This window comes from Eretmochelys imbricata, chromosome 4 (assembly GCF_965152235.1).
Source record: "Eretmochelys imbricata isolate rEreImb1 chromosome 4, rEreImb1.hap1, whole genome shotgun sequence".
Taxonomy (NCBI): Eukaryota; Metazoa; Chordata; order Testudines; family Cheloniidae; genus Eretmochelys; species Eretmochelys imbricata.
Window position 1 is genome coordinate 132,036,865 of NC_135575.1, and position 20,796 is coordinate 132,057,660.

The 20,796-nt window shown below is 45.5% G+C and overlaps 1 protein-coding gene across 5 annotated transcripts; it reads left to right on the forward strand.

Moving 5' to 3' along the window:
• Positions 1-5,871: 5,871 nt before the first annotated feature.
• On the forward strand, positions 5,872-19,281 carry THNSL2 (threonine synthase like 2). 5 transcript variants are annotated; one of them, XR_013346034.1, is made up of 9 exons: positions 5,872-6,271; positions 8,466-8,701; positions 10,146-10,340; positions 10,810-10,962; positions 12,584-12,814; positions 14,514-14,662; positions 14,755-14,816; positions 15,825-15,950; positions 16,899-17,033. XR_013346034.1 is itself a non-coding variant. In XM_077816010.1 (9 exons), the coding sequence occupies exons 2-9, from the start codon at positions 8,479-8,481 to the stop codon at positions 18,720-18,722; spliced, it is 1,434 nt and encodes a 477-aa protein (XP_077672136.1). In that variant the 5' UTR covers positions 5,872-6,200; positions 8,466-8,478; the 3' UTR covers positions 18,723-19,281. The 5 variants fall into 5 exon arrangements, 1 of the variants encoding a protein (XP_077672136.1); XR_013346035.1 differs by having other exon boundaries at positions 5,872-6,204; XR_013346033.1 differs by having other exon boundaries at positions 5,872-6,200.
• The last annotated feature ends 1,515 nt before the right edge of the window (positions 19,282-20,796 follow it).

Consider the following 20,796-nt stretch of genomic DNA (forward strand, 5'->3'; position numbering starts at 1 on the left):
GTTAATGATACTTACCTCCTTTCTAAAATGCTATGTAAGAACTCAGCAGGATCATTAAATGTGTATGCAGGCACCCATGTTCTGTAAGTGCTGTATACTCCCAGTGCGCTCTGTAAATGATACAAAAGACAGAACAATCATTGGTAGGGTCAGCACAATACAGAGAACTTGAAGGTATAAGAGAATTAAAAGGGAAGGGGGAGAAATCTGGGCAGAATCATGCCCTGCTCCCCAAAATTTTATCATTTACAGGGTGGCGAATAAACCACCTCTGCCCAAGGAAACGCCCTGCATAATTCTCACAGGGGGGAATTAGAGGGACAAAAGGATCTGTACAATGAACAGCTGGCCGGACCCCTGCACTTGCATTTCATTGTTTGCAATTTGTAAAATAGGTACAGGATAGCAAAATGCTAGAGCCTCATGGCACTATGTGTGGAAGTAGAGGTTGCTGTCACCTACTCTTTAATAAGAACAGTACATGTTGCTCTGGTAGAATAAAGCATATGGAGCCTGCTGGGTTTGGTTCTTGTGGGTTACATTATTTGATCCCTGCAGCATCTTTTCTTTGGGGTTGACACACTTTTGGTTTGCTTGGTGTTTATGGTTCAACTCACCCTAAATCTCCAAGGGGAAAGTCCCCAGGCATTAGCCCTCCCCACCCTTGCTCCTTCCTTCCTAACTTTGCCTTTAGATGATTCTGGAGGATGGAGGGACCGAACAAATCAAATCCATCTTAATGAAAGCCAATGCAGTATTTAAAATGCTATGGATGCCTAACAGCGACTAGATGCTACTGCGACTGGTGCTCTGTACATACAGAAGATTGTAATCAGCAAGCACTGCAATCGATTTAACTCCTGTGTACTCTTAATGGCAAGCACCAGGTACGTGCTCCAGAATAGAAATGCAAACTCAGCCTGAAATCAGGGTTGCCGGGTGTCCGGTTTTCGACGACCCTGGTGGCTCTGGGCTGCACCACTGACCGGGCCGTTAAAAGTCCAGTCAGTGGCGCTGCAGGTCTAAGGCAGGCTAGTCCCTATCTGTCCTGGCACCTTGCTGCACCCCAAAAGCAACCAGCAGGTCTGGCTCTTAGGTGGGGGGGGGGCATGGGGCTCTGTGTGCTATCCCCACCCCAAGCACTGGTTCCGCACTCCCATTGGCTGGGATCCTGCCTTAGCCCCGCTGCACCGCTGATTGGGAGCCGCCCGAAGTAAGCCCATGCCCATGCCCCAAACCCCTGCCCCAGCCCTGAGTTCTCCCACCAAACCCCTCATCCCCGGGCCTACCCCAAAGCCTGCACCCCCAGATGGAGCCCTCACCCCCCCTCACTCCAACCTCCTGCCCCAGCCCAGAACCCCCTCCTGCAGCCCAAACCCCTCATTTCTGGCCCCACCTCGGAGCCTGCACCCCAGTTAGAGCCCTGACCGCCTCCCGTATCCCAACCCCCTACCCCAGCCCAGTGAAAGTGAGTGAGGGTGGGGGAGAGTGAGCCACCGAGGGAGGGGGAAATGTTATGAGCAGGGGGCGGGGCCTCGGAGAAGGAGCAGGGCTAGGGTGTTGGTTTTGTGCAATTAGAAACTTGGCAACCCTACCTGAAATACTGGGACACTAGCCAACATTGTGGAATCCATCGCTGGAGATTTTTAAGAGCAGGTTAGACAAACACCTGTCAGGAACGGTCTAGATAATACTTAGTCCTGCCATGAGAGCAGGGGACTGGACTAGATGACCTCTCGAGGTGCCTTCCAGTCCTATGATTCTACGATTCTAATATCTTGCTGTTAAGTGTTCAAGCTTGTAATTTACTAACGAGGTTGGTAGGGAGCCTGGTAATACACCTAGAGAACTGAGCACTTCCCCCCCGACCTCAACCCATGTGCCCACACTTTTTTTTGTAATCAAGAAAAACACCTAACAACCTAGGAAATTAAGTGCACAAATACATTAATCCAACATGAAGGGTTAAGCACTAAAAGGTCAGGAAAGGCAAAAGTTATGACTGGGTGCACAAACCACTTCCTTTTGTGCATAGGCTTTATGATACACCCTTTAAAGACATGAACACTGATTATATGAATTACTTGGGGAGTATGTGAGGTTGTAGCAAATGGTGAATTATTCACAGTTATCAGAGAAACCGTATGTAATCACATAGTCAGAGACTACCGTCATCATGTAAAGGTGCAAGGACAGTCACAGAGGAGCTGCCAGAACAGCCCTTGCTTCTGCAGTTCCTCACTTTTGCATGCTGAATTGTGCAACTTTAGGCCTGGTCTGCACACAGTGTTTGTACTGATTTAGCTATTTCGGTTAGGGGAGCTGCTTTTATACTGCCATAGTGAAAACAGTACAACACCTGCTGTGAATGCAGTGACACCAGTGTAAAGGTGTTTAGACCAGGATAACTTTATTTCCCAAAATTTAGGGGAATAAGTTATACAGGTATAACCATCCCCACACTAGGAGGTTCTGCTTTAACTATAGCGGTGTCTATAGTTAAAGCAGCAACACAGCTGTGTGTTGACCAGCCCGTAGTGTTGCACTGTCACAGGTTTTGCATTCAATAGCCTGTGGTCTGTTGTCAGTACGGCTGCAGGGGTATAAGCACCCGGCCTATGTTGCTGCCAACCAACTCTCACTGGCAGAAGCGTTACACACGAGTCGAACTTGGCTGATCATTTGCACAGTCGCTCAGGCTTGCCTTCCCTTCAGCGTTCGATCCAGGTGTAGCTCAAGCGTTACCCCTCACCTGACTCTGGTGCGCACACAAAAGTTCGGTGGTGCTTTAAACTCAAGCTAGCTGGCCTGTGAGGGGTACGAGTTGGAATTCAAGTGGGGCTGTTCCAGCTAAGAATGCAATGGGGATGCAGCGCTTCTGTGCTGCTAATGCAAACACTCTGCTGCGAATCGGATCAGTCTGTGCAGCTCGGAGTGTTGTTTTGCCGTGTGAGCGCTTTCACTGGAGCTGGCTAACTCAGGGAGAATTAACTCAAGTGGAGATAACTTGAGCTAACGCTGCAGTGAAGATGAGCCCTTAGTTACACTGGAGCATATTGATATCCAGCTGGATGAAAGGTCCCATACAAACGCAGTATCGATATCCCCACTTGGTGCGCTCAGGTTTTTGCCAGCCATTGCTGGGCGGCCCATTCGTCGCTTCTTGATGTTTGCTTGTTGTGTCTGCTAAAGGAGCTGCGTAGACTTGAAAATGCCCACATGCATATCTAAGCCGGACAGTTTAGCTGTTCTTTTAAGTGATGGTCAAAAGCATCTAGAGTTTGCGAACTGTGCCTCTTTTTGGTGCATTATAAATCTAAATAAAACTAATTCAAAGCTGAGCTTGACATCCGTCTCCAAACAATGGTTCAGGAATAATGAAATGAGACACACGTTTTTAACATCAAGGGCAATTAATCATTGGAAGGGTTACCAAGGGATGTAGTAAATTCTCTACATCTTGGGAGTCTTTCAATCAGGATTTGATGTCTTTCTAAAAGAGAAGCTCTCATTCAACCACAAATTGTTGGGCACCATGCAGGAATTCCTGGGTGAAATTCTCTCTCTGTGTTATGCAGGACTAGCTGATCAAAGTGGGCTCCTCTGGCCTTAAGATCTATGACAGCTAGGAAACCATTTTTACCACAATGTACCGGGGAAAGACGAGACAACCCGTTAGAGCAGAACTTTCTTGCAGTTCTAATCATTCTGTGACATCACAGCACTAATGACCAAGGCAGCTAGATGAACCCTGATGCTCTTTTAGGCTCTAATCCTGCAAACTTTTGTGCATGTGCTGGACTTTACTCATGTGCATAAATGAAGTACTTGCATAGGTGTTTGCAGGACTGAGGCTTTAGACTCAATTGCAGTTGTTATCAGCATTGCTCTGTACCTTTGGATCTGATTTTTCTGGGTCGAAGTCCCATTAGGTGCCATAGCAGTGCTTGGGCTGATATATGGTGACACTGATCAGCCATGTGCTGATCACAGCAATGTGGCATTATCCTGATTCTTGATCCTATAGAAAAGAATGAGTATTTTTCTCAAAAACATAAAATTAGAGGTGGAAACTATCTGTTAAAACCAATCAGGGAAGCACAGAGTCACAGACAGAGGACATATAACATGCTAAACTGATTTAAAATTTTGTATTAAAGCTAATGCTAAAATTATATAATACACAGGTTAAGGAAAGCATGTCTGTACATCTGGGTATAGTGCTTATATTATCCAAAAGTACAAAGTTTGGCTTAAAAGTCATAGAACACTTATCGTACATAATCTGCAATATTCCAAATTAAGGTTAATAAATTTAACAATACAATTTAGATATTAGCATACAAATATCCGGGTACATCACTCATGAAAAGTTATACAGAGAGTTGGTTGTGGAAAACAAATATAGCAATGAGTGAAGATTGTTTCTTGGTAATTGAGAATTTAGGATAGGTTGTCTGCTAGAAAATACAATCCATCAGGAAAGTATTCCAGTTACTTTCCCGATTGCGCTTCTCATCAGCTCTCCAGCTCATCTCCGATGGTATTGCTGATGTCCGGTGATGTGTTCTAGGTAGATATCCCTCCACTACCTGATGGCATCCAACACATGATTGGCTGCATCAGCCGAGTGTAACGCTGACCAATTCTGCATTCCTGCAACACTCGCTTGTTGCTGGGGTCCTATTTGCTCAGGGCTCCAACGATCAGAGCGTGAGTTTGAACCTGGTAATCCCTAGCTCTTAAAGTGTCAGCCAGAGGAGTGTATTTCTCCACCTTTTGAGCTTGAGCTTTGGAGAAAGTCAAGGTCCTGTTCTCAAAGGGCACTGTGATGTCCACCGTGACGATCTTCTTTTGGTTCTCATTGGTGATGACAATGTCCGGTCGCAATTGGCTGTCTGTTCCAGGGATGGGGGAGTTCACGGCCACCTAAACTGAATCTTAGCCTAAAAGGTCAACTATACGTAAAATGGTTTCTACAGTCAACTCTATGAACTCTTGCAAATAGACTGTATGAGACTCTCAGGTGAAATCTTGGTTGATCCAGAGCTGTCTATGTACCAAGGATGTCCCTGTCTCAGTTGTATGACAGCTGAACATAATCTAAATAAATAGTGTGTGTAGCACAACTCATTTCCTTATGCAGAGTTTATGATCTACCTGTTCAAGACATATGGATTCCCTTAGTTACAAATATGTTATTGTTCAGAGTACTTGACCAAACATAGACAAGAACCCTGCCCCTAAGTACTTATCATCTAGTGATGCCTGAGGTAACAGCTAAGGTATAAGGACTTCTGATAGCAGTGGCCAAGTAAGTCCCACACTATTTGCACCAGGCACATGCATAACTCACTGGGAGATGTGATTATACACAGTTATTTATCTATGGAGATTTTTATGCCATGCACCTTGCTGTAGTATCTGAGCACTTTACATGGAGATTGTGGAATAATTTCCTCTCTACTTTCCCTGGGCTAATCGTAACAATTTGCAAGTCAATAGTTATTTCTCTGTGTCTCTCTCTGGTCCCTGTGCATGCATACATACACACAGAGGAAACGTCCTGGAAGACTTGGGAGTGCATTTTTCCAAATATCCAGTGTGAAGCTCACTTTGAAGCATCCATTCTGTACTCACCTTCTCCCCAAAATACAGCCATGTAAAAACAAACTTATTTAAACTGATGCAAGAAAAAGAAGATAGAATAGAGAGGAAGGATTGTCTTGTGGTTAAGGCTCTAGGAAAGCTGGGTTTTAGCCCTGCCACTGCCACTAACTTGCTGTCAGACTTTGGGCAAGTCACATCACCGCTCTGTGTCTCGGTTTCCCCATCTGTACAATGTGGATTTTAATTGCTTACCTACCTCCCGGGGGAATGTGTAGCTTTATTCATTATTGTCTGCAACGAGTCCAGAGATCTACGGACGGATCGAAGTGCAAAGGTTCCTTATGCAGATTTTTGACTTACAACTGGAGTCCTGTTGACAGCGGAACCTGCCGTCCCCGTGTGAGTTGGCGCGGGGAGCGTTTTCAGGGAGCACACGCAGGCAAAGGCTGGCTTGCTGCCTGGGCAGCGGGTTGGTACCGGCTGGTAAATAAAGCAAAGCTCCCGTGGCTGGCTGGCTGGGGGCGCCTGGTTTTGCTCTGTTCCGGAGTCTAGCCGGCTTGTGCATTAGGTGGCTGACGCCTTGCTAACCAGTAGGTAAAGCCCAGCCGCTTTGGGCAGGGCCGGGGCGGCCTTCTGGGGCTGCTTTGAGCCCTGCTCGGAGGTGAGCGGGCATTGCTTTCTGCTGCCGGGGCGTCCTTGCAGCCCGCTGGCTGGGGCTGGGCTCGCCTTCCCCGCTCACGCTCCGCGGGATGGGCTGGATCAGCTGCCAGGGGGCTGAAGCCGGTAACTGACCAGGGGGGTATTTGCCTGGGCTCCTGCACCCCACAGCCCGCCTCCTGCTGGGGCCAGCGGCTCTCAGGGCTTGAGTGTCTGCAGGGCGCCCTGTTGCCGGGTGGTGCCCGGCTCTGATTTCCGCGGCTGGGGCCGGCGGCAGCCGCCTCGGATTGTGCGGGGCTCCTGCTCCTGGCTGGGAGAGGCTGCAAGACGCCGCCCCCGCAGCGGCAGATAAACATGGCGCGGGCGAGCGCGCCCCCTGCTGGCGTAACAGCGCTGGGCTGCGCTTTGATGGTTCGGTTCCCCGGCCAGGCTCATTGTGGGGCCCTCCAGCGTGTTGTATTCTCCAGCTGTTTGAAGTGTTTTTTTTCAAATCAGATTGAAGGAGATTTTGAAATAAAACGTAATTTTGAATTAAAAAATCGAATGCCACTATTCCCCCCCACCCCCCCGACTGAACCAATCTGGTGAATTTAACACAGTTTGGGAAGTGTTCTGGTCGACTCAAATCTGTATTTTTTTGGGGGGACAGGGTGTTTAACTGAAAAATCTCACCCCGCTCTGCCTGAGAGCTTTCCGGGTGGTGCGGGAACACCTCCTCCTTCCAAGGCTGCATGCCTGAATCGGAAAGCCATCAGTTTGCCTACGCTGTATGCTGATTTATTATTTGTATTGAAGTGGCGTGCCTAGGGGCCCCAGTCATGAACCCATTGTGTTAGGCTCTGTACAGACGCGGAACAAAAAGATGGTCCCTGCACCAAATTGCTTACAGTCTAATAGTGTGTGTGCAATGTTGTCCTCCCCAACACTGAAATATCATGATCCAGGCCTCTTGAAAAATCATGAGCTTTTAAAAAATAATGAGTTTAGGCTCTTTTTATCTGCTGTGTTTTTAAAGTCTTTAGTGTTCACATTTTCCAGCATTACTCCACAAACATGAGGGCTAAAAACTTTGAGCGTGCAATAAAAGCTGAGATTCCGAGGCATTTGTACATTCTAGGGATGTAAAATATCATTTAAAAAGTTAACCGTTTAAACAATTAAAATTATATTGTTTAAATGGTTAACCAATTAAAGGGAGAGGGGCTGGGGCTGCTCTGGCCAGCCCGGGGCTGGGGCTGGGGTTGCTCCCGCCGGTACGGCTGGGGCTGGAGTTCAGTTCAGCCAGCGAGGCTGGGGCTGCTCTGGCTGGTGCACCTGGGGCTGGGGTTGGCCGGTTGGCATGGAGCTGCTGGAGACGGCGGGCCTAATGCTTACCGGCTAATATTTTACATCCCTAATATATTCCAAGGCCAGAAGGGACCATTGTGATGATCTAGTCTGACCTCCTGCATAGCTCATGTCAGGGAACTTGCCCAAAATAATTCCTACAGCAGATCTTTTAAAAAAGCTATTGAATTCTCTTCCTATTGCATTCAGTGGGAATCTGGCCATTGACTTCAGACAGTGGGCCTAGGCCTTGTGCTAGGATCATTTTTAGAAGGAGCTGTGTGTCAGTGTCTGGGAGTGCTAATGTGGTCCCCTGGGATGCTGTAAGCAGGGTCTCTCTGATCCAGTTGGTTTCCACGGCTTGTGAACTTTACTTACTGGGCAGTCCCCTTGCCGGGTCTCTGGTGTGGTGTCATCTTCTGTTTTGGCTGTGCTAAAGTTATATAGGCCTAAATTCTCAGGATAAAGTTAGGGGCCTAATTCTCAAAATGCTGACCCCCACAGCTCCCTCTGGCTTCAGTAGGAGCTGGAGTGGTGCTCTGTGGACAGGAGTAATACCAAGAGAAGTGTTTCCATAGTGAAATAAGTTCTCTCCTTCCCCAGATAAATCTCCCAGTCCCCATGGAACGTGCAGAGTCCCACTAATGTCCTCAGAGAGTCCTGGCCTGAGAATACCCCATTGCACTTCCAGATAACTAGTTGCCTTGGTGAATCAGTCTTGAAGCCAATCTTGTTCCCAGTTTCCATGACACTGATCAGTAAAGGGCACAACAGCAGCATCCACAAAATACCTGTCTGTCTGTCTCCCTGTCATGTGATACCCCAGACTTCTCCCCCAGGGCACCCTGGTGTAACTGTCACATCTCTTGCAGCGACGCTGGAAACATGAGGTATATCAGCACTCGAGGAGAAGCCAGGAGCGTTGACTTTGAAGGAGCCCTCTTTTCTGGCTATGCACCGGATGGTGGCCTTTTCATGCCCCAGGAAATCCCTACCCTGGACTATAACACCCTGCGAACATGGAGTGCCTTCTCCTATCCAGAGCTGGTGAAAGAGCTGAGTTCACTCTTCATCTCGTCTGAACTAATCCCACGGAAAGAGCTGAATGGTAAACACAAACCAGACAGCAATTCAAGCAGTGTGCTGTAGGGTTTGCTCTATTTGTATCAAAGCTTTTAGATGACTATTATTTTATCCTGTATTAACCCATCAGCCTAATAACCCTGATCCTCACTGGACCTCTGAAGGCTCTTAGTGGCCAGAATCTCCATGGTTATTATAATGTTAGCTTGTCCTTTCTCTCCTCCAATTGTTTCATCCACTGGATGTGTCTTGTTGTTAAACTAGATTGTTGGAGATCTGCTTCTCTTCTGAAGACTAGCAGAAGATTCTCTTTAAATGAACACAGGGCCAAATTCTGTCTATGTCTATAAATGTCATTCTCGTAGAGGGCTAATGCAGTTTCCAAGGTTGCTGTACGAAGGCAGATCTCTGCTGCAAGTGGGTGCAAATACAGTGTATATAACGTTTCAGAATCGGTGCTATTTTGTGCTGGCTGCAGCAGCCCCTGCCCACATGGCTGTTCCATGTAGAACATGGGAGCATATCAGATGAGACCTTTGGTGTATCCTAGGGTGTACATGGGAAAGATAAGCAGGCTCTGTCACCTTTGTGGCTCCTATCATAGAAGACCTGTGAAGCCCTAAGTGGTTTTTGATTGGTGTAGACAGGATTAAGGAGGAAATTTCCTCTCTTCCTGTGTGTGTAGTTTTTCTCTCCCTTTGGGTAGCACCCTGTCAGAATTTGGCCCACACTCTTTTAAGTAACACATATTTGTAAACAGAAGTAAAAGCAAATGTGGCAAATTGATTGCTCCTTCTGCCAGGTGTTCCTGGTTCTATATTTTCCCTTTGCAAAATGGATTACAAAACAAGCATGTAACATGAAGCCAGGTGTAGGTTTTGGTAAAGAAAACTTGTAACAAATCGGTGGCCCCTTGGTGCTTCAGAGCTGTCACTGTGGTGCACTCCATGGATGCCCAAATTTCTCTCCGACAGTGGGAAAAGAGTTTGGATTCTCCTGCTGTAAAAGCAGCATCTCCTTAGCTGTCAGCTGTAAACGGCCTCTGACAGACAGTTGCGCAGTTCTGTTTATACAGTTAGATTTTATTATAGCACCTATCCAAAGCCTCACTGCGTCCATTAGAGAGCAGTGGGGACCATCCACCTGAGCTGGTTCACTGCAACATTGGTTGATTCTTGTTTTAATTGTTCAAATAGTTCTGACTGGGTCAGATCCTCAGTTGGTATAAATCAGCACGGCTCTGTTAAGGTCAGTGGTCCTGTCCAATTTACACTGAGGAGCAGACTCTTAATTTGTAAGAGAATAATGTGTTGGGCTTCTGTCTATCACTTCCTCTGTGGTACTGGAGAATCTTTGGTTTTTCAGTAAAGATTCTCATGAGCTTGGCAAACCATGATCATGCAGGTGATGTGTTGGAGGTTTGTTCCTGGTACCTGTTCTAACAGTCCCCTTCAACTGCTTCCCTCCAGATCTGATTGACAGCGCCTTCCGGAGGTTCCGGCACAACAATGTTGTGCATCTGGCCAGGCTGAAGGATGGGTTGAATGTTTTGGAGCTCTGGCATGGTGTAACTTATGCCTTTAAGGACTTGTCCTTGTCCTGCACAGGGCAGTTTTTACAGTACTTCCTGAAGAAAAGGAAGCAGCACATCACTATTCTAGTCGGTAGGTTACAGCTAAACAGATGGGTGCAAGCAATGTACTTGGAATTTATGCCAGTGAGAGGTTGTGTGTGTGTGTGTATGTATATATATACACACATAATACCATCCTATTCGTGCTTATGAGTGGAACTGGATTGATAACCCTGGAGGCTTACATCCTAGATATCTCCGGAACAGGGCAGCCAGTATTCCTCACTTGACCTAGAGGGCATCTTTACTGGTTCAGCCTCCCATTCATTCCTTGGTGCCACTGGTGGTAGTGGTTTGTGATGCAGACACTTGCCTACTGGAAGGTGTTCATTTTCCAGTATTAAATGCCACACAACCGGCACTAACCAAAAGTATCCCGGACTGAGAACTGCACCCTTCTTCTGTGTGAAAACACAAATGTGGCTGATCTTTCAGTCTTTAAATAACTCTTAATTAGTAGATATAATTATTTTCTCCTTGATTATTTTCATGTGAAACAGGAACTTCGGGAGACACCGGTAGTGCGGCAATTGAAAGTGTGCGAGGGGAAAACAACATGGACATCTTTGTTCTGTTACCCAAAGGTCTCTGCAGCCAGATACAAGAACTGCAGATGACGACGGTGATCGAAGAGAACGTCCATGTCTTTATTGGTTTGCGTTTTGTTGAATGATCTACTTTATACTATTGCTGGGTTGATGTTATTGTCAATCCCAATGTGAATTGGCCATTAATTCTAGAAAGCCTTGGGGGGGATTGTGTTACACGCTGCTCCCACTGTGGATGTACCATGTTGGGCCATCAATCACCATGACTTGTGTGCAGTATTGTTGTAGCCATGTGGGCCCCAGGATATTAAAGAGACAAGGTGAGTGAAGTAATACTTTTTATTGAACCAACTTCAGTTGATGGGAGAGAAAAAAGCTTTTGTGTTTGCACAGAGCTTTTCTTCAGGTCTGAGTAGGTTTCCCAGACCTGAAGGAGAACTCTGCATAAGCTCAAAAGCTGGTCTCTCTCACCAACAGAAGTTGGTCCAATAAAAGGTATTACCCCACTCTCCACCCCGTCTCTCTGATCAGCATAACTGTTACTTCAGTGTTTGACTTTTCAGCACCCCAGGCCTCTGACTAATGGGAGGCTAGTTGGAGTTGCTTTACTCTCTTGACTTGTTCACCAGCTGATTCAGAGCTGCCCAGGATTCCTTCTCTTCTAGTGATAGTTTTAAAGCCATTCCCCTGCAGCTGAATGGGTATTTAGCTGTGCTGCACAGACTGTTGGTTTGCACTAAAAGAATGAGAATTTATCCTCCTTTCTGCTCAGTTTTTCCCTCCCTTGTAAGTGGTTTGAGTTGTTCTGATGAGTTTCTTCTTCGAAGGATCTCTCGTGACAGGGGCCCTACCAAATTCACGCTTGTAAATAACATGTCATGGACTGTGAAATGAGCCCTCCCCCCTGAAATCTAGCTATTGGAGGGGATGGGGGAAGGGAAGGGCTGAGGGTTTTCCCCAGGATCCGGCTGCTAGTCCCAGCCAGGTTGGAGAGGAACGGCATTTACTCTCCCCCTGAACAGCTGCTCTCGGTGGGAGATCAGACCCACGTCCACCTCCAGGAACCTCCTGTGGCTGCAGGAAGCTCTGGGGCTGCTGCCTTCAGAGTCCAGCTCTGAAGGCAGCACAGAAGTGAGGGTGGCAATTCCGTAACACCTCCTATAACAGCTTTGTGACCCTCCCACAAACCCCTTTTGGGTCGGGATCCCCAGGGTTACAACACTGTGAAATTACAGATATAAACATCTGAAAACATGAAATTGACCAATTTTCATATCTGTGAAATTGACCAGAATGGACCCGGAATTTTGTCGGGCCCTACCATGACTCACTTTGGACCAGGCAGCGCTCTGAGTTACTGAACAGAACTGGGAGCCATAAGACATTGGTTCCAGACTGACTGTGCTGCTGGTTCATTTTATGACCTTGGAATAACCTGTAGATGGGCCCAAACCAAAATCCCAGATCCAAACATCCTTAAAAGTTGGGAATTCTGAGTAATTCAGAATTGAAACCCACATCTGGATCCAAATATTGCTGTTGGACCCTCTGTATGTGCGATGGCTGAACCAAAACCCCAGCTCCCACAACTCCAGTTGGATGGCTAGAATAACCCGTCAGTTTTGAATCCTCTTTGGTAGGCGAAAACAACTATTTTATGCCTAATTCACTAATTTCAGCAACACTTCAGTTAATACTCCTGATTGTTCCTTCCTCTTTTCCACAGCTGATGGAAATAGCGATGAAATTGACGAGCCGATCAAAGAATTGTTCGCTGATGCAGATTTTGCCAGACAACACAATCTGATGAGTCTGAACTCAATCAACTGGTCTAGGATTATGGTGCAGATCGCTCACTACTTCTATGCTTACTTTCAATGCACCCCATCCATGGACATGACTCCACTTCCGGCTGTGGAAATTGTTGTGCCAACAGGGGCTGGAGGAAATATCACAGGTTAGGTGGGAAGGGAAAGACATTCTTTGGGTCTAAAAAACCAAACACTGGTTTGTGATAAAGATGGAGGTTGTATTTTTTTTTCTGAACCACTTATATCATGATTAGTAATATTTAAGTACGAACAGCATCGTTGGTGCCATACAAAACACAGAACAGTGCTATGGTGCTATGTGTAGATAATACGGGGATGAGCATGTTAGAAATACACGTGAACAGAATGAGTCGGAAACTGAAGAGAGAAAATACTGAGGATCTGATTATTTAAATTAGACACGAATACAGAATCATAGACTCATAGGACTGGAAGGGACGTCAAGAGGTCATCTAGTCCAGTCCCCTGCACTCATGGCAGGATGAAGTATTATCTAGAGCGCCTCTGACAGGTGTTTGTCTAACCTGCTCTTAAAAAAATCTCCAAAGATGGAGATTCTACAACCTCCCTAGGTAATTTATTCCAGTGCTTAACCACCCTGACAGTTAGGAAGTTTTTCCTAATGTCCAACCTAAACCTCCCTTGCTGCAATTTAAGTCCTTTGTTTCTTGTGCTATCCTCAGAGGTTAAGAAGAACAATTTTTTTCCCTCCTCCTTGTAACAACCCTTTACATATGTGAAAACTTTTATCACGTCCCCCCTCAGTCTTCTCTTTTCCAGACTTTTCCAAAACAAACCCATTTTTTTTTTTTCAATCTTCCCTCATCGGTTATGTTTTCTAGACCTTTAATCATTTTTGTTGCTCTTCTCTGGACTTTCTCCAATTTGTCCACATCTTTCCTGAAATGTGGTGCCCAGAACTGGACACATGACTCCAGTTCAGGCCTAATCAGCATGGAGTAGAGAGGAGGAATTACTTCTCGTGTCTTACTTACAACACTCCTAATACATTCCAGAATGTTGTTTGCTTTTTTTGCCACAGCATTACACTGTTGACTTGTATTTAGCTTATGATCCACTATGATCCCCAGATCCCTTTCTGCAATACTCCTTCCTAGGCAGTCATTTCCCATTTTGTATGTGTGCAACTGATTGTTCCTTCCTAAGTGGAGTACTTTGCATTTGTCCTTATTGAATTTCATCCTATTCACTTCAGACCAGTAGTAGTACAACTAATCTGGCCTGTGTGTACCCATGGCTCATTATACATCCATTTGCACATGAACGTTATCCTATTTGGGAGGGCGGGGGAGGGCAAACATGGTAACAGCTCTCTCCTAACTTTACAATTCTGGCCTTTTTAACTTTAGGGGAATCTTTTCTACTGGAAAAGCAATACAAGGGGTGATGTAAAAAGTTGCATTCATGGTATTTCAGGAGCATCTGCCTGAAGCTGCATTAGCATGTTGCCAAGAGTTCAAAAGTCACATCCTATCTGAATGAAAAGCATCTTCCAGAGGCCCCTCTCTTCACAACATCTCTTAATAGGATGGTGGGGGCTGCAGAGAATCCAGGAGCAACCATGCGGTGGTCTCTCTGGCTGTGAGGCTGCTCAAATGGAGCATTGTATACAGGGAGCTGTAGTTTCTTTGCACTATACCCGTATTATGAAACATAATTTTTGACCCTTCCTGATAAATTTGCACAAATGGAGGAGCAATGATTTCATTGGTAAATCTGACTAAACAGATAAATCTGGTAAATCTGTTTTATGAGTGTTTCATCGCAGGGCTGAAGCCCAGGTGTAATTGCTTTTTTTCCCAGCTGGATATATCGCCCAGAAAATGGGACTTCCAATCCGACTCGTCGCTGTGGTGAATAATAACGACATTATCCACAGAGCAATTCAGCATGGAGATTTCTCATTCTCTGGGAGCGTTAAGCCAACTTTAGCTTCTGCAATGGATATTCAGGTACGTGTCTGCTTAAGAAGGAGAGATCACGTATACTATATGGACTGATACAGCTACTAAAATTATTTTGCTGTCCGTATTCTGTTCTACAGTGTTCTGACACCACCCTCATTACTGCAGAGTCTGAGTGCCTTCCAGTAGTGCATGAAGTGATGTGAGTAACGTGCCACGTGTGGTTCATTCTCCCTCTGATTGTCTCCCTAGTGGGAGAATTGTGTGTGCAGTGTGGTGTTTTGTTACGGATTTTTTTGTTTGGTTTATGTGTTGTTGCTCTGTGTTTATACTACCAACGGCAGGCTGGAGAAGTGTCCCTGGCATTTGGAGAAGGTGGGGAGGTTTGTGATGGTCTGTAGTTCCAGATAGGTCATTCCACAGTCTCAGACCATCTTTGAGACAGCTCTGTCTCCTGTATAGATGAGCTTTTCCCCTCTGGTAGAAAGTCCCATTGTGCCTGAGAAGTGGTGTTGTCGACCATGTTCTTCATCCAGGAGCGCAATTAAAAAATCCTGGGTCTCTGCCAAGATGTCAGTAAATCTGCTAATCTTCTTCCTGACCTCTAGCCAGGTCACCACTACATCATCCCCCTGTTCTGGGGTAACAACGTCACCCAGACAAGCTGTTCGTATGTTGCCTCAGGCAGTCTTCTCTTCCAGTTGCAGGACGTGTGTCGCTTTGCCAGTGGCTGGTAGGGGAGCCTCGGCTCACCTACTCCTTAGCTCCAGCCCAGGGACCCTGTGACTAGCAACCTAGATCTGTTCAATCTAGGACTCTGTTGCTGTTTCCCAGGGTTCCTACTCCACCTCTCTATTTCCTTGCCTATCTCTGGTTTACCTCCAGAAGTTCCTGTGCTCTCTATAGCTAATTTACCTTTCTTGGGCTCTTGCTGGAACCCCCAGTCTAGGGTAGGACCCCAGGCTTACTCTCCACCTGTATCTCCTCCTTTCTTTTTCCAGCCCTATTTATTTTGACACAAATATACAAGGCCTGATCCTGCAAGGAGCTGAGCATCTCCAATTCCCACTGAGCACACAAGAGGTGCTGAGCCGTGCGGTACAGTAGTATCTACCGCACTAAGTATCCAACTAGAGCTCAGCAGTGCTCCAGATTCTGAATTTGATCCTTTGTGGATGGAGGTTCATGTGTGTAGTGTATGTTTTTATAGGAACCTTACAATATGGAGAGAATCTTGTGGCTGCTTTCGGACTGTGATGGCAGCTTGATTAAAACTCTGATGGAACAGTTTTACACGTCGAAAAACCTTACACTCCCAGAAGAACTGCAGAGAAAGGTCAGTCACTTCATGTGTGTTTAGTAAATACTTTTCCATCACAATTTTTTTTAAATCAGCTGTTTTCAGAATAAATATTAATATTGCAAGTGCATTGAAGGGATCATGCCACGTCATCTCAAACCTAAAATGAAGGTATCTTAGGTCGGTTGGTGGAAGACAGGTGTTTACAAAACCTATGTGCATAGGTATCTTATCAAATAAGCCTTTCTTTTAAAATTACAATTACAGTATTTTGTTGGGATTTAAACATTCCCCTGCTGTCCTAGAAACCCCAGTCCAGTAGCATGTGCATTATTTGTACATAGGACCAAAACGCTCCCCGACAATGTAATTTCACTGTCCAACACCCTGAGCCAGCAAAGCTTTTAATCAAGTCCGTAACTTTAAATATGTGAGTGGTGGTATGGATTTCTGTGGAACTGTATTCATGCTTAACCTTTTAAGCAAGAGCTTTGGTGAATCAGGCACCAGGCTGGAGAAATACAAAAAGGAGAAAAATTAAAGGTGAAAAGTAAACTAATGGTTTCAATGTTTATCTCCATGGGAAAGAAACACTAGCAAAGTCCTTGTTAAATCATAAAAGTTATGTATTAATGCGTCCATCACATACATCAGGGGGTTCTTTAGGCAGTTTGGGATCGATATCCTCAAATACCAGCATCAGTTGCATTGTGTCCACCAACAAAGGGCAGTTATTAACTGATAGCTGGACTGACTCTGGTGATGATATTAATGTGTCTGACAGAAGTACCCGTCTCTCTTGCATTCAAGATACTAACAAATAAGAAGGTCTTATGTACAAGTGGTAGCATCACAGAATGAACTTTTAATACATTTTTAAAAATGATTTAACATTGATCTGTAAATTCTAGTGTGGTTTTTGTCTATGATTTTTGGGGATTTGTTTCCATTTCCTCCTCTCCCCCCTCCCCCTTGGTTCTCCAGCTTTCTGAAGCACTGAGCTCATGTTCAGCATCTGACGAAGACATTGTTCAAGCAATGAGACGCTGTTGGGAAGATAATCACTACCTGTTATGTCCCCACTCAGCTGTGGCTGTTCACTACCATTATCAGCAGTTGGACTGCCATGTCAGCAGGTAAGAAGCTACTAATGGAAGGCCAGATTTCTTTCAGGAAATGGCTAACGTGCTTTTTATGGCGCCGGGGGGTTGGAGGGGAGAAGCATCCTTAAAGGGCCCTAATTTTTAGTAGGAGATTTTGGCATTCTGCTTTTGCTCAAGTCTTTCCAATTCTTAGAGGAGGCTGTTTGACACTGATGATGCACATGTAGTTGGCAGTAGGATAATTTTGGTTATAATTGTTCAATGAGAGGCAGTATTTAAGGAGAGGTGTAACACACATGTTTGAGGCTGGAGCTCAGCCAGCTGGCCTGGCTGGGATTATGGGCTAGAGTCTGCTGTTGCTTTCACTCAGTCTGGTATCCCACACAGTTTGTAGTGAGGATGCAGGCTAAACCACTCGAGTGCTGATAGTCCTCAAAGCCTCCCCTCAGACCCTCCCACCCCGTGTGCCCAGATTAACAAAGAAGTTCTCCCACCATTCACTGAGAGAGAATCATAGAGTGGTTTGGTTTACTTCAGCACAAGGAACTAGGGGAGTTTTAGCAACACACATGTAAGAAGGCAGCACCCATGAGGACAACTACACTCTAAAACCAGGGCCGAGTTACTGTATCCTCACTGATGCTGCTCACTTGTGTGTATGTTGCTAAAACTCAGGGTAGGCTAACCTCATTGGCTGCATGACATCCAGCTGGTCTGCCTCTGAACTGCGTCCAGGAAACATCTGTACGTGCTCGTGCTCCATCCTGTTTATTTCCTCGCCCTCGTGTCCCGCCCTGACACCAACTGGTGGGACGTATTGCCACCTGAAGAGGCAAGGAACTCCAGGACCTCCACTCTATTCCCACGGCCCTCCAGGGATAGAAGCTGGCGGCTCCTTCATGGAGCCATGAGCATGGACATGTACCTGGTGTGGTTCATGAACTCCCCTGCCCTCTGTTCCTTCTGCGGCAAAAGGGAGATCCTGGCCCACATCAGTATGGGTGCATCAGGTTGCAGCCTCTCTTCCAGCTTCTTCATAACCTCTTACTGAGGTTGTGGCTGCACCTCCTGATCCAGTCACACCCCATCTGTGCCCCACAGGGTTGCGGGACCTTCTTGTCAACCTCAGTGGCCAGGTCAACCATCCATCACAGTGGGAGGAGGAAGCTGGACAAGGGGGTGATCTGCGACCATGGGGCCTATTTCCAGGGCCTATTTCCGGTCCCTTCTCAGATCAGACCTCCAGACAGAGTTCCTCTGGGCAGTGTCCATTGACTCCTTAGACACCTTTGAGGAGCCGTGGGCGCTGTCTGGAGTTCTCTGCTCAGTGTCTCTTTAATTGTCCCCAGAAATCACTAGTAGCCTAGGCTTGGTGGTTCTTCCCCTTTAGCTGAGGGGACGGGCCCTTTATTTTGGGTGGGTCTACACCCAACTGACCCCAGAACTACTAATAGTAAACGACATCCTATGTCTGTCTATCTGTCTGTCTCTCTTTCGCAGCAGACCCAGGTGCTGCTTAGCACCCGCCTCAGCTGCAAAGTTCCTGGATGCCGTGCTCAGAGCAAACCTTGTTCCTGAAGTTCCACCTGAGATCCAAGCTTTAAACATGATGGAGACCAGATCCACAACACTGAGGAGAGAAGATGACTGGGCAAAAACCCTAAGAGACAGAATAGAAGCCATCGCCATGCGCAGACACACATAGGTGGAGTTCGTCTGATCCTGAATAATGCCATGCCTGGGCAGTTCCATATAAAAGACAAGGCTGACTTAATGATGCTTAAGCTTTCTGGTGATTTCCCTCCTAAGAAAGTCCTAATGAACTCAATAGAGGATTATAACGTCTCCACATAGCGTGTAACCTAAGCGATAGAATTCTGTAACAGGAATATAATTCTCAATCAAATTCTATAGAATGGTCTAAAAAAATTATAGAAAGGATCTGTCTGTCAAATTCTATAGGGTTTTTAGAGTAAGTTTGATAGAATCCTATTTAAAGTCTCTGGACCCATATTTTATCCCTGCTAACCCTTATGGAAAAGTTCTTTTAAATTTATCTTCAAAGTGCCTTACAAACATGAATCATTAACTGACTAAGGCTTTACACAATTATTATAAGCCCATATCTTTTCTTCCCTAGTAAAAAATCTGTAGAGGAATATAACACAAATTGCTGTAATGATTTTTTTCCCTAAAAAGTTATGTTGTAATTTGAATAAGTAATACAAATGAACTGTTGTCCAAAGTACATTAAATAAAATCAGTGCTGCATTCTGGCTTCTGTATCCATTTTTTGATATCTTAATAATGCTGAATTTTATCAGTTTCTTTACCTGCCCACCAGAGGGCACTTCTAATTTTTTTTCTGTATTTTAAAATAGATCATAAATTGAAAGAGTGAGGAGGAGTTGTCACCTGTATACTGTTCAAGCAGCCTTAGAGGGTCTTTGGAGACTTGGATCTCCATTTAGGTGAACAAAAATGCCAGACGATGCTTCAACAATACTTCCAGGGACTAATCTTCACAATTCAGGATGTGAATTTTTCCCCTGGCAATTCCATGCCTTATTTGCATGCACAGACATTCAATGCCTGCAGATGGGGTACTTGCACAGTCGGTAATGCAGCTAAGTGGCCATTTGCAAACACAAATAGTGGAACTGCCCGGGCAGTTGGGGGTAATAGGGCCCACAGGCTAGGCAGGCAGTTTGGCACTTGTGAATGTGGGCAACTAACTTTTAAATGTGGAATAAGTCACATCTCTGAAAATAACAGAGGGTAGCCAAATAATAAGACTCTCCGCATGTGGAGGATGAAGCCATTCTGTGTCCAAAGAGGAGAAGCTGTTTCAGTTAAGGGAAGGTAGGTGCTATGGATGTGCTCACAACAAGGTGGCATTATCCACGGTGAGAAAAGATTCCTGGTCCTATAGAAAAGAGTCAGTGTTTTTCTCAGAAAAACTTAGTTTCTGTCTCTAATTTCTATTATTCAATCTGTGAAGACCAATCAGGGAAGCACAGAGTCATAGACAGGCCATATAACATGTTAAATGGATAATCTTAGTCTAAAAGATCAACTATATGTAAAATGGTTTCTACAGTCAACTATATGAACTCTTGTGAATAGACTATATGAGAGTCTCTCCGGTGAAATCTTGGGTGATCCAGGGCTGCCTTTGTAAGTATGAAGGATGTCCCAGTCTCAGTTATTCCTGTATCACAGCTGAACATAAGCTAAATAAATAGTGTGTGTAGCACAACTCATTTCCTTATGCAGAGTTTATGATCTACCTGTTCAAGACATGGATTTCCCTAGTTACAGGTATATTGTTGTTCAGAGCACTTGACCAAACAGACAAGATCCCCGCCCCTAAGTACTTATCATCTAGTGATGCCTGAGGTAACAGCTAAGGTATAAGGACTTCTGATAGCAGTGGCCAAGTTAGCCCCACGCTATTTGCATCAGGCACATACATAGTTCACTGGGAGAGGTGATTATACACATCGGTTTATCTATGGAGATGTTTGCACCATGCACCTTGCTGTAGTATCTGAGCACTTTAGATGGAGATTGTGGAATAATTTCCTCTCTAATCGGAACAATTTGCAAGTCAATAATTACCTCTCTGTGTGTCTTTCTGGTGCTCAATTGCATGTGTATACATACATAGGAAAAGTCCTGTAAGGCTTGGGAGTGCATTTTTCCAAATATCCAGTGTGCAGCTCACTTTGTAACACTGAGGCATCCCTTCTCAATTCACCTCCTTTGTTGGGATGGTG

Bases quoted from the DNA above. Each gene is read 5' to 3' on its own strand.
- THNSL2 (XM_077816010.1), top strand. From the start codon at position 8,479: ATGAGGTATATCAGCACTCGAGGAGAAGCCAGGAGCGTTGACTTTGAA. The intron at 14,663-15,824 runs GTACGTGTCTGC...ATGTTTTTATAG, and splicing joins CTTCTGCAATGGATATTCAG to GAACCTTACAATATGGAGAG. The intron at 15,951-16,898 runs GTCAGTCACTTC...TTGGTTCTCCAG, and splicing joins CAGAAGAACTGCAGAGAAAG to CTTTCTGAAGCACTGAGCTC.